The sequence below is a fragment of the Lactuca virosa genome, chromosome 9 (assembly GCF_052849685.1).
Source record: "Lactuca virosa cultivar CGN04683 chromosome 9, Lactuca_virosa_CGN04683_v6, whole genome shotgun sequence".
In the NCBI taxonomy this organism is placed as follows: domain Eukaryota; kingdom Viridiplantae; phylum Streptophyta; class Magnoliopsida; order Asterales; family Asteraceae; genus Lactuca; species Lactuca virosa.
In genome coordinates this window covers 193,149,913-193,162,021 of record NC_136434.1, presented here as the reverse complement: position 1 = coordinate 193,162,021, position 12,109 = coordinate 193,149,913, and the positions used below count along the sequence as shown (strand labels likewise).

Genomic DNA, 12,109 nt, shown 5'->3' with positions numbered 1-12,109 from the left:
GAGTCATTATGGACGGGTCGGATTTGACGGTATACGATAGAAATAAGATTCTACTTTTAAAAGTTCAAAGATCCGCAAACAGGTTATACAAAACTCCTTTGAAAACCGGTAGACCAACATGTCATTTAGCCACGAAGGATGAGCCGGCTTGGATATGGCATTCTAGACTCGGTCATGTTAACTTTCCCGCGTTGAAGAAGTTGTCCGAAAAGAATATGGCAACTGGAGTTCCAAGGATTGAACATCCAAATCAAGTGTGTGAAGGGTGTGTTCTTGCAAAACAAAGCCGAATCTCTTTCCCAAACCAAGTAGTTTTTCGAGCTCAAAAACCACTTCAACTTGTTCATGCGGACTTATGTGGTCCGATCACACCCACTTCTATTGGAGGAAGCAAGTATTTTCTTCTTTTAGTCGACGATTATAGTCGGTGGATGTGGGTTTATACGTTATCCGGGAAGTTTGAAGCCTTTGGTGTTTTCAAACGTTTCAAGTTGATGGTCGAAAAAAGTTCGGGTTATGAATTGAAGACACTACGCACAGATCGAGGGGGAGAGTTTACGTCAAAAGAATTCTCATTATTTTGTGAAGAAAATGGAGTAAAAAGACATCTTACGACACCATATTCGCCTCAACAAAATGGTGTTGTAGAAAGGCGAAATCGTACGGTTATGGATATGGCAAGAAGTCTTCTTAAAGGAAGAAATGTACCCGGAGAGTTTTGGGGAGAAGCCGTTAGACATGCGGTTTATCTTCTAAATCGCTTACCTACAAAAGCGCTCACCGACATCACGCCGTATGAAGCATGGTTTGACAAAAAACCAAACCTTGAACATTTGAAGGTTTTTGGTTGTGTTGTCTTTGCCAAAAGTGTAGGAGGTCATTTGAAGAAACTTGAAGACCGAAGCAAAAAGATGGTGTATTTTGGAGTAGAAGATGGAACTAAAGGGTGTCGATTATTTGATCCGGAGAGTCGGAAATTGCGGGTTAGTCGTGATGTTGTTTTTGACGAAAACGAAGGATGGAATTGGTACAAAAACAAGGAAGAGGAAGAGACGACTGCTAAAACATTCACAATAATCGAGTTGGACGGTGACGAAGTCAACCCGATGAATCCGGACATCCCCGAAGTCGATCTGGAAAATCCGGACAACCCCCATATCGAACCTGTCCAGCCCGTAACAGCCCCAAGTTCTCCTACTACAGCCCCGATTTCTCCAACTTTGACCGACACGGATATCCCTCCAAACTGGGTTGGGCCAAAAGGACTCCGTTCGCTTGCCGATATCTATAATGATTCCGAAAATGTGATCCTAGAACCCGGAGAATTGTTAATGATTGCAGCGGATCAACCCTTGAATTTTGAAGAGGCGGTTACCTATAAACCATGGCGGGAGGCCATGCAAACAGAGTTGGATGCGATCGTTAAAAACAAGACGTGACAACTCACCGACTTGCCACCGGGTCAGAAAGTGATAGGATTAAAGTGGGTCTTTAAAGTGAAAAAAGACAATCTTGGAAATGTGGTAAAACACAAAGCTCGACTTGTCGCAAAAGGTTACGTACAAAAGCAAGGAATTGATTTTGATGAAGTTTTTGCACCGGTAGCACGACTTGACACGATAAGGCTCTTTCTTGCCTTAGCAGCTCAACATGGGTGGGTTGTCCACCATTTAGATGTCAAGTCGGCTTTCCTTAATGGTGATCTTGAAGAGGAGGTCTATGTAAGTCAACCGGAAGGATTCGTTGACAAAGTACATAGTCACAAGGTGCTAAAACTCTCAAAAGCTCTTTATGGTTTACGACAAGCCCCTCGAGCATGGAACATTCGCTTGGATAAAAGCCTAAAAGGACTTGGTTTTTCGAAATGTTCACAAGACACGGCGGTGTACAAAAGGAACTCAAAAGGAAAAACTCTTTTAGTTGGTGTCTATGTTGACGATTTGATTGTTACCGGATCAAACAACGAAGACATTATCGAATTCAAGGACCAAATGAAAAAAGAATTCGAAATGAGTGACTTGGGTTTACTTTCTTACTACCTTGGAATAGAAGTGGCACAAAAGAAGTGGGGAATTTCTTTACGACAAACGGATTACGCAAAGAAGATTTTGGATCAATTTGGGTTACTAGATTGCAACCCTGCAAGTTCACCGATCGAACCAAAGTTGAAAGTCAAGAAAGACGAAGACGGTGAAAAAATTGACCCGACCGAATATAGACGAGTAGTGGGATGTTTGAGGTACTTGACGCATACTCGACCAGATTTGTCGTACGCGGTTGGAATTGCAAGTCGTTTCATGGAGCAACCCACCACTTTGCATTTCCAAGTAGTAAAACACATTTTACGATATGTCAAAGGAACCATTGATTACGGACTCAACTATAGAAAGGTTCGTGAAGTTGAAGACTTGGTTGGGTTTAGCGATAGTGATCATGGTGGTGACAAAGTTAGTGGAAAAAGCACAAGCGGGATGATTTTCTACCTAGGAAGAAATGCGGTGACATGGCAATCTCAAAAACAAAGGACCGTTGCTTTGTCAACATGCGAAGCCGAGTTCATGGCAGCCACGGTAGCGGCATGTCAAGCCATTTGGCTTGGTAATCTCGTGAAGGAGCTTACAGGTGATCATGTTATGCCTATCACGTTGTATGTTGACAACAAGTCAGCAATTGAGTTGATGAAGAATCCTGTGTTTCATGGTAGAAGCAAACACATTGACATTCGCTATCACTTCATAAGAGAATGTGTCGAGGAAGGGAAAGTTGTAGTGGAACATGTCGACTCAAAGGATCAGCGAGCAGACATCTTTACAAAGGCCTTGACACAAGTGAAGCACGGCGAAATGCGAAATATGATCGGTGTGACAGATATTGAACTTGGTCCGGTTTAAGAGGGAGAATGTGATATAAACCTGACCACACACAAAGTCAGAAACATCTTCCTTGTTTCACGGTAGGCGTGACTTTAGTTTTCCCTATGTTTGAAAATAAGCCATACATTTGGTAGAATAATAAATTTGGTTGCAGCTATCCATGACTTTTACCAAGTAGTTAGGATTTTTTAAGCTTATATAAGAAGCCGAATCGTAGGCTTGAAGTAAAAGAATATATCCCATATTGTAATTTGTCTTTCAAATATTTTATCAACAATAGCCTTTTGGCAACATCTCCATGCACGTCCAATTTATTTAGATAACATCTGAAACCCATATTTGTTCACAAAACTTTAGCTTTCTTGCATACAAATTATTTTATAAATTCCAACAAGATGATGCAAATAGGTTTGGGTAAAACCCTAACCACCTTCTGGTTGACAACAGTGGTGGTGGCTGTGATGGTGGAAGGTGACAGAAGAAGGGAATGGAATGGGAGGTGGGTGGCGTAAAGTGAGGTGGATGGGGTTGGTGATTATTTAGTTTCATTTTTATTATGACAACTAAAATAAAAGAGTTAAAAGGATAGAAAATTAAATTTATATAGGTCAAGGTGGTTGGCTGACCTAGTAACTGATTTATCTTTCTTTTATTTGACGTCTTACCATCGGCCTCGATGAAGGATCTCCTCCCCCATGTGATTTCATGCAAGTAAAAAGAATTTGTCAACTTTGGTCCCTCCTTCCAAGATCTTAGCATTTTAAGTTTTAATATTATAGAGTCATATTAGGGTTTTAGTTGATTTCAATCATAATTATGAGTCATATTAGGGTTTTAGTTTAATTATAAACAGGTTAGCCGCCTTTGACTTTTAGGAGTTGATTTTGATTAATAAAGAATGGTATTTGAAACTCTATTTTCTTTACTTTGTGTTCATGTGGTTGTAATCGGCTATTCAAACCGATCGTCTTATGTCATGAGTAACATATGGTTTTGTTCTTTAATCCATGAAACTTAGATTTTTCATTTTGTATGTTATTGGGTACTGATATGGATGTAGCTACATGTGTTTAATTTGTTTGAAGTAGTAGACAACATCCATACATTTTCTTTTTCTGTCCGTGACATTGTATTTTTGACATATTTGTTTCGATGTTTGATGCTCTCACTTTCTAGTTACCAATGAATGCCAATAGAAGCTCTTCTGTGGCTTTTTCAAACATAGATTTTTATGTTTTGCTATGTATACTTCATTTTCTTTTAGTTAACAAAATCTTGAAAGGTTGGTTGGAGACCAAAGCACTTCGTGATTTCTATTTTTAGGCTTGGATCTTGGGAGGTCTTTTCTTTGATTATAGATGGATATGTTGAAGATAGATGATGCAAATAGGTTTGGGTAAAACCCTAACCACCTTCTGGTTGACAACGGTGGTGGTGGTGGAAGGTGACAGAAGAAGGGAATGGAATGGGAGGTGGGTGGCGTAAAGTGAGGTGGATGGGGTTGGTGATTATTTAGTTTCATTTTTATTATGACAACTAAAATAAAAGAGTTAAAAGGATAAAAAATTAAATTTGTATAGGTCAAGGTGGTTGACTGACCTAGTAACTGATCGAAACACCAAGGACCATATTAATCTTTTTGAAAAATTTGATGGTTGAACTTCTAGTCTTTCTAAAGCAAGTGGGTTATTTACGTAAATTTGTCTTTGTGATTTCTAAGTCTATTTCTTGCACACTCTTAGGTTTGTCTTTGTGATTTCTAAGTCTATTTCTTGCACAAACTTAGGTTTGTCTTTCTGATTTCTAAGTCTATTTCTTGCACACACTTACGTAAATTTAACTTTGTCATTTCTAAGTCTATTTCTTGCACACTCTTGGGTTTTGATAGTTTATATCTTACTTTTGAAGTAGTTAATTCCACATAAGTAAATCAAAATCACTATGACAGTAGTATATATACTATTCGATTTTAAATATAACAACATAAACATAACAAATATCACAACATTGATAAGAAAATCAACATTTTAGAAGCATGTAAAAGCTAGAATTTCGATTGAATTTGATAGACGACGTTGATGTCAACTTGAAAGGCCTTCGCAAGAATATCTCCAGCGATATCGGGATTTGACCCAAAAACAGCGTTTGCAATGGTAATAACACCTGGATTTTGACTACTCAAAGCTGCAATAGCAACAGCATAGCCATTTCCCACGTTTTTCTGGAAGTGAATCAGGCCTTCTGGGAACACGAAAACATCGCCTTTCTGAAGTTCTTTTGTGATGAGTCGGTTTTGAGGGTTGGACGTGACAAATCCGACTAGAATACGGCCTTCCATAACAGTCAAAATTTCAGTGGCCCGAGGGTGTGTATGTGGGGGGTTAATACCCTGTGGTGCGAAGTCAATACGTGCCATTGAGATACCAAGAGTGTTAAGTCCTGGCAACTCTTCTACGGTCACCGAAGTCACAGCAGACCCAACCGCATTCGAGGTATTTCCCATTAGCTGCAGTCCTCTATAAAAGAAATCATCAGGTTGTACAAGCCTCGCCTCTTTACAAACCAAGCCATTCACGAATACTACCAAGAAAAATAAATAAATAAATAAACTATTAATCACAATTAAATATAATATATTTTCAAATCATGCATGAATGCAGGAGAGTTTCTCGACTTTCAGCAATAAATTCTTACCTCTGCTATTTTGGTCTGCCACACAGAAGTCCTGAAGAGGACTAGGGTCCGAAGCAAACGCAAGGGAGCAACCCGCCACCAAGAGACCAAATAAAAGCAAATGAGACGTCATTGTTGAGAAGCCGAAAACTTGTTTTTGATGACTTAATTATGGTAGCTGGGAAATCTATGAAATAAAGAATGCAACTCGCAATGCTTTTATAGTGAAAATATAGGAACATTAAGACTAATACCATCATAGCGTCATCATTATCATCTTGAGATGAATTCAAATTTTGCTGTTCAATTTCTAGAAGCAAGATACATTCAACTTACGTTGTCTGGTTCTTAATTTCATAAAGGTTGCAACTACTAACCTTATATGTCTATGATCCTTCCATTTCGTATATTTACTTATGTACTTTTTCATAACTTCCATACTTACGATTAATTTTAATAGAACCTTGAATGTTTATTATGCATAGGAATTTTCTACTTATATCAATTTTTTAAGAAAATGAAAAAGTCTTGAAGAACAATATTGACCGTTTCCAAATGAGATCAATATTATAGTTAAAGAATGCTTTATGTATATTTTATTTTTCAATTGATGCATTCCAGGCTTTTCTTGAAACAAAATATTACCTACGTGCACTACAAAAATGTGCACAATTATCAAAAACCATTTATGTGTATAGTCCGTTTGATAATGGGTTTTACTGGTTTGTTAGACACATATCAAAATTGGTTAGAAGAAGGTGTACGTGGGCAATATCTTGTACACATACATAACAAACATTACAAACTTACTACTTTCACTGACAAATGCACAATACGTACTACAGATTATCATCATAAACTTTATAGCGATGTATTGCACACAAATTTAAGATCCATTTACCAACACAGCGTCTTTACTAGCTGTTTGTAAATTACTTGTATTAATTTGACGTCTAAAATTACAAAAAAAAGAAAAAAAAAATCTTAATTTTCCTGAATAAATAAAAGAAAGATAAATTATAACAAAAAATATATTTGGATTTTATAGTATGAATGGAAACAGTAAATATAAGTCCAAAATTTTGCAAAAAAAAGAACCCATAAAACTAAACTACTAGGAAAAAGCAAGGTAGGTTGCTAAATAGCAATGCCTAATCAACGCTGTTTGATCAACCAATGGCTGAGATTTAAAACCATGTTTCATGTGCCTAATCTCTATGTGTGCTTTCTAGTGAAGAATTTGGAAGGAACATCCTACAATAATCTACATCTAATCATATGTCTCTTCCACTAACCTTTTTCTAAAACACACCCCAACCACCAATTTTGATTTATGTGTGGATGTTGGATCAACGATCTCCCTAGATTTCAGCGATGACAGGACACCGAGCAAAGAGGCGAAGATTGAGGAATGGTTAAATTATTAAACAACTCTAAAAAAATCTGGAAAAAATAAATTATTTCATAGTGATTCTCGTCTTCCTTGCTTGATCAGGCGATATGTGCACCCCCTTGTTCGACTCCATTCCCTACGAGTTTTAATGATAGGGGAACTTGTGTCATCTTAATCCATTTGCCATTAGTAACACAAGGTTTTGTTCTTTAATCCATGAAACCTAGATTCGTAATTTTGTATGTTATTGGCTGTTGATATGGATGTAGCTACATGTGTTTAATTTAATTAAGTAGTAGGCAACGTCCACACTTCCACTTTTTGTTTCTAGTGACATTGTATTTCTGGCTTATTTGTTCATATGTTTTAGGTTCACACTTGCTAGTTACTAATAAATTTCAAGAGAATCCTTGTATGTGTTTTGCTCTCATTTGCCAGTTACCATAGGGCTTCATAATTTCTATTTATTTGCCATGGGTATGGGGAGGTTGTTGCTTTATTTATTCATGTTCAGTTTGAAGACAAATAACGGAAATAAGGGTGGATTAAACCCTAAAAACCTTCTGCATTGAAATGGTGATTGAGGATGGTAATGGTAGGGACGGTGGCGGTTGACGGAGACCGATGAAGGTAGATGAATGGAATGGGGGTAGGTATGGTGACATAAAGTAGGTTGGGGGGGGGGGGCGTAGGGTTTGGGTTTATTAGTTATCTTTCTTAACTATAAAAAGTAAAACAAAAAGACAAAAAAAAACATATTTAAAAATATACGAAAGTCAGTTTACATAGTTATGTATCGGTCACACAAGTAAGTGAAACCATAACAACCATACTCGTCAAGATAAAAACAATAAGCACTGAACTTCTCACTTTTTTAAAGCACATTGTATGATTTAATCTAATACAAATAGGCACATAAGACAAGTAAATGAAGACATGGTTTTTGAAAAAATCGAGTTCTCTTTTGCAAAATTTGGGTTTAACGAAGGGAAAGGTCATATGACCTTTTATTGTCCTGCTGCCTTCAACTTGATTACCCTCTTCCTCATATTTCTCTACTTTCTCGGTACACTCTTATCTTGAAACACAACAAACCGATTTCGGGGACATTTAGGTTACGATATGGTCTGATAAGGATTCAAAAGGTCGAGTTTTACATGGGATGAAAGCGAGATAAGTCTTACCATCGGCCTCGATGAAGGATCTCCTCCCCCATGTGATTTCATGCAAGTAAAAAGAATTTGTCAACTTTGGTCCCTCCTTCCAAGATCTTAGCATTTTAAGTTTTAATATTATAGATTTTAGTTCTTTGCCAAAAATATACATCTTTTTATGTTAGATAATTAATAATAATTATTTTTTAATATTATTTATATATTTATCATAACTCTTAAGGGAAATTCAATAAAATTAAATAAAGGCACGAATGTTATAATATATTGCATTTTCTTATAAACATGGTTGTCCTCCTAAGGTTATTCAAGAACTCATAAATGAGACAATCAGTAGGAATATATGTAGGTGGAAACTATAATCGTGCATGTTGTCTTGTTTGATTTATCCGTCTTTGTTTTAAAGTGTGGAAGTTGTTTGTCCTTTGGAAACCGTGGATGAGAGATGTACACTCGATGATGAGTTGCATCACTATGAGGAAGATGATGGAAGGTATATGAAAGATAAATCAATGATTTAATTTTATTAAGGTTATTTTATTTTATAATTTTTTCGGTTAAGATTTATCTTTATTAGGAATTTTTATGCCCTATATTCATAAAATATTTAGATTTATGTAATCTCCTAATTTAGATGATTTCAATCATAATTATGAGTCATATTAGGGTTTTAGTTTAATTATAAATAGGTTAGCCGCCTTTGACTTTTAGGAGTTGATTTTGATTAATAAAGAATGGTATTTGAAACTCTATTTTCTTTACTTTGTGTTCATGTGGTTGTAATCGGCTATTCAAACCGATCGTCTTATGTCATGAGTAACATATGGTTTTGTTCTTTAATCCATGAAACTTAGATTTTTCATTTTGTATGTTATTGGGTATTGATATGGATGTAGCTACATGTGTTTAATTTGTTTGAAGTAGTAGACAACATCCATACATTTTCTTTTTCTGTCTGTGACATTGTATTTTTGACATATTTGTTTCTATGTTTGATGCTCTCACTTTCTAGTTACCAATGAATGCCAATAGAAGCTCTTCTGTGGCTTTTTCAAACATAGATTTTTATGTTTTGCTATGTATACTTCATTTTCTTTTAGTTAACAAAATCTTGAAAGGTTGGTTGGAGACCAAAGCACTTCGTGATTTCTATTTTTAGGCTTGGATCTTGGGAGGTCTTTTCTTTGATTATAGATGGATATGTTGAAGATAGATGATGCAAATAGGTTTGGGTAAAACCCTAACCACCTTCTGGTTGACAACGGTGGTGGTGGTGGAAGGTGACAGAAGAAGGGAATGGAATGGGAGGTGGGTGGCGTAAAGTGAGGTGGATGGGGTTGGTGATTATTTAGTTTCATTTTTATTATGACAACTAAAATAAAAGAGTTAAAAGGATAAAAAATTAAATTTGTATAGGTCAAGGTGGTTGACTGACCTAGTAACTGATCGAAACACCAAGGACCATATTAATCTTTTTGAAAAATTTGATGGTTGAACTTCTAGTCTTTCTATAGCAAGTGGGTTATTTACGTAAATTTGTCTTTGTGATTTCTAAGTCTATTTCTTGCACACTCTTAGGTTTGTCTTTGTGATTTCTAAGTCTATTTCTTGCACAAACTTAGGTTTGTCTTTCTGATTTCTAAGTCTATTTCTTGCACACACTTACGTAAATTTAACTTTGTCATTTCTAAGTCTATTTCTTGCACACTCTTGGGTTTTGATAGTTTATATCTTACTTTTGAAGTAGTTAATTCCACATAAGTAAATCAAAATCACTATGACAGTAGTATATATACTATTCGATTTTAAATATAACAACATAAACATAACAAATATCACAACATTGATAAGAAAATCAACATTTTAGAAGCATGTAAAAGCTAGAATTTCGATTGAATTTGATAGACGACGTTGATGTCAACTTGAAAGGCCTTCGCAAGAATATCTCCAGCGATATCGGGATTTGACCCAAAAACAGCGTTTGCAATGGTAATAACACCTGGATTTTGACTACTCAAAGCTGCAATAGCAACAGCATAGCCATTTCCCACGTTTTTCTGGAAGTGAATCAGGCCTTCTGGGAACACGAAAACATCGCCTTTCTGAAGTTCTTTTGTGATGAGTCGGTTTTGAGGGTTGGACGTGACAAATCCGACTAGAATACGGCCTTCCATAACAGTCAAAATTTCAGTGGCCCGAGGGTGTGTATGTGGGGGGTTAATACCCTGTGGTGCGAAGTCAATACGTGCCATTGAGATACCAAGAGTGTTAAGTCCTGGCAACTCTTCTACGGTCACCGGAGTCACAGCAGACCCAACCGCATTCGAGGTATTTTCCATTAGCTGCAGTCCTCTATAAAAGAAATCATCAGGTTGTACGAGCCTCGCCTCTTTACAAACCAAGCCATTCACGAATACTACCAAGAAAAATAAATAAATAAATAAACTATTAATCACAATTAAATATAATATATTTTCAAATCATGCATGAATGCAGGAGAGTTTCTCGACTTTCAGCAATAAATTCTTACCTCTGCTATTTTGGTCTGCCACACAGAAGTCCTCAAGAGGACTAGGGTCCGAAGCAAACGCAAGGGAGCAACCCGCCACCAAGAGACCAAATAAAAGCAAATGAGACGTCATTGTTGAGAAGCCGAAAACTTGTTTTTGATGACTTAATTATGGTAGCTGGGAAATCTATGAAATAAAGAATGGAACTCGCCATGCTTTTATAGTGAAAATATAGGAACATTAAGACTAATACCATCATAGCGTCATCATTATCATCTTGAGATGCATTCAAATTTTGCTGTTCAATTTCTAGAAGCAAGATACATTCAACTTACGTTGTCTGGTTCTTAATTTCATAAAGGTTGCAACTACTAACCTTATATGTCTATGATCCTTCCATTTCGTATATTTACTTATGTACTTTTTCATAACTTCCATACTTAGGATTAATTTTAATAGAACCTTGAATGTTTATTATGCATAGGAATTTTCTACTTATATCAATTTTTTAAGAAAATGAAAAAGTCTTGAAGAACAATATTGACCGTTTCCAAATGAGATCAATATTATAGTTAAAGAATGCTTTATGTAATTTTATTTTTCAATTGATGCATTCCAGGCTTTTCTTGAAACAAAATATTACCTACGTGCACTACAAAAATGTGCACAATTATCAAAAACCATTTATGTGTATAGTCCGTTTGATAATGGGTTTTACTGGTTTGTTAGACACATATCAAAACTGGTTAGAAGAAGGTGTACGTGGGCAATATCTTGTACACATACATAACAAACATTACAAACTTACTACTTTCACCGACAAATGCACAATACGTACTACAGATTATCATCATAAACTTTATAGCGATGTATTGCACACAAATTTAAGATCCATTTACCAACACAGCGTCTTTACTAGCTGTTTGTAAATTACTTGTATTAATTTGACGTCTAAAATTACAAAAAAAAGAAAAAAAAAATCTTAATTTTCCTGAATAAATAAAAGAAAGATAAATTATAACAAAAAATATATTTGGATTTTATAGTACGAATGGAAACAGTAAATATAAGTCCAAAATTTTGCAAAAAAAAGAACCCATAAAACTAAACTACTAGGAAAAAGCAAGGTAGGTTGCTAAATAGCAATGCCTAATCAACGCCGTTTGATCAACCAATGGCTGAGATTTAAAACCATGTTTCATGTGCCTAATCTCTATGTGTGCTTTCTAGTGAAGAATTTGGAAGGAACATCCTACAATAATCTACATCTAATCATATGTCTCTTCCACTAATCTTTTTCTAAAACACACCCCAACCACCAATTTTGATTTATGTGTGGATGTTGGATCAACGATCTCCCTAGATTTCAGCGATGATAGAACACCGAGCAAAGAGGCGAAGATTGAGGAATGGTTAAATTATTAAACAACTCTAAAAAAATCTGGAAAAAATAAATTATTTCATAGTGATTCTCGTCTTCCTTGCTTG

The 12,109-nt window shown here is 35.9% G+C and overlaps 2 protein-coding genes across 3 annotated transcripts; both read right to left on the bottom strand.

Moving 5' to 3' along the window:
* Window positions 1-4,917: 4,917 nt before the first annotated feature.
* On the bottom strand, window positions 4,918-5,679 carry LOC145137927 (putative germin-like protein 2-3). Of its 2 annotated transcripts, none has more exons than XM_079072066.1 (2): window positions 5,568-5,679; window positions 4,918-5,453 (listed from the first exon to the last, which is right to left on the bottom strand). In XM_079072066.1, exons 1-2 carry the CDS (start codon window positions 5,677-5,679, stop codon window positions 4,918-4,920), a joined length of 648 nt encoding a protein of 215 aa, XP_078928192.1. The 2 variants fall into 2 exon arrangements, with proteins under 2 accessions (XP_078928192.1, XP_078928193.1); XM_079072067.1 differs by having other exon boundaries at window positions 4,918-5,387; window positions 5,568-5,610.
* A 4,312-nt stretch (window positions 5,680-9,991) lies between these two features.
* On the bottom strand, window positions 9,992-10,753 carry LOC145140149 (putative germin-like protein 2-1). Its single transcript, XM_079073740.1, has 2 exons — window positions 10,642-10,753; window positions 9,992-10,527 (listed from the first exon to the last, which is right to left on the bottom strand). The coding sequence occupies exons 1-2, from the start codon at window positions 10,751-10,753 to the stop codon at window positions 9,992-9,994; spliced, it is 648 nt and encodes a 215-aa protein (XP_078929866.1).
* Between the last annotated feature and the right edge of the window lie 1,356 nt (window positions 10,754-12,109).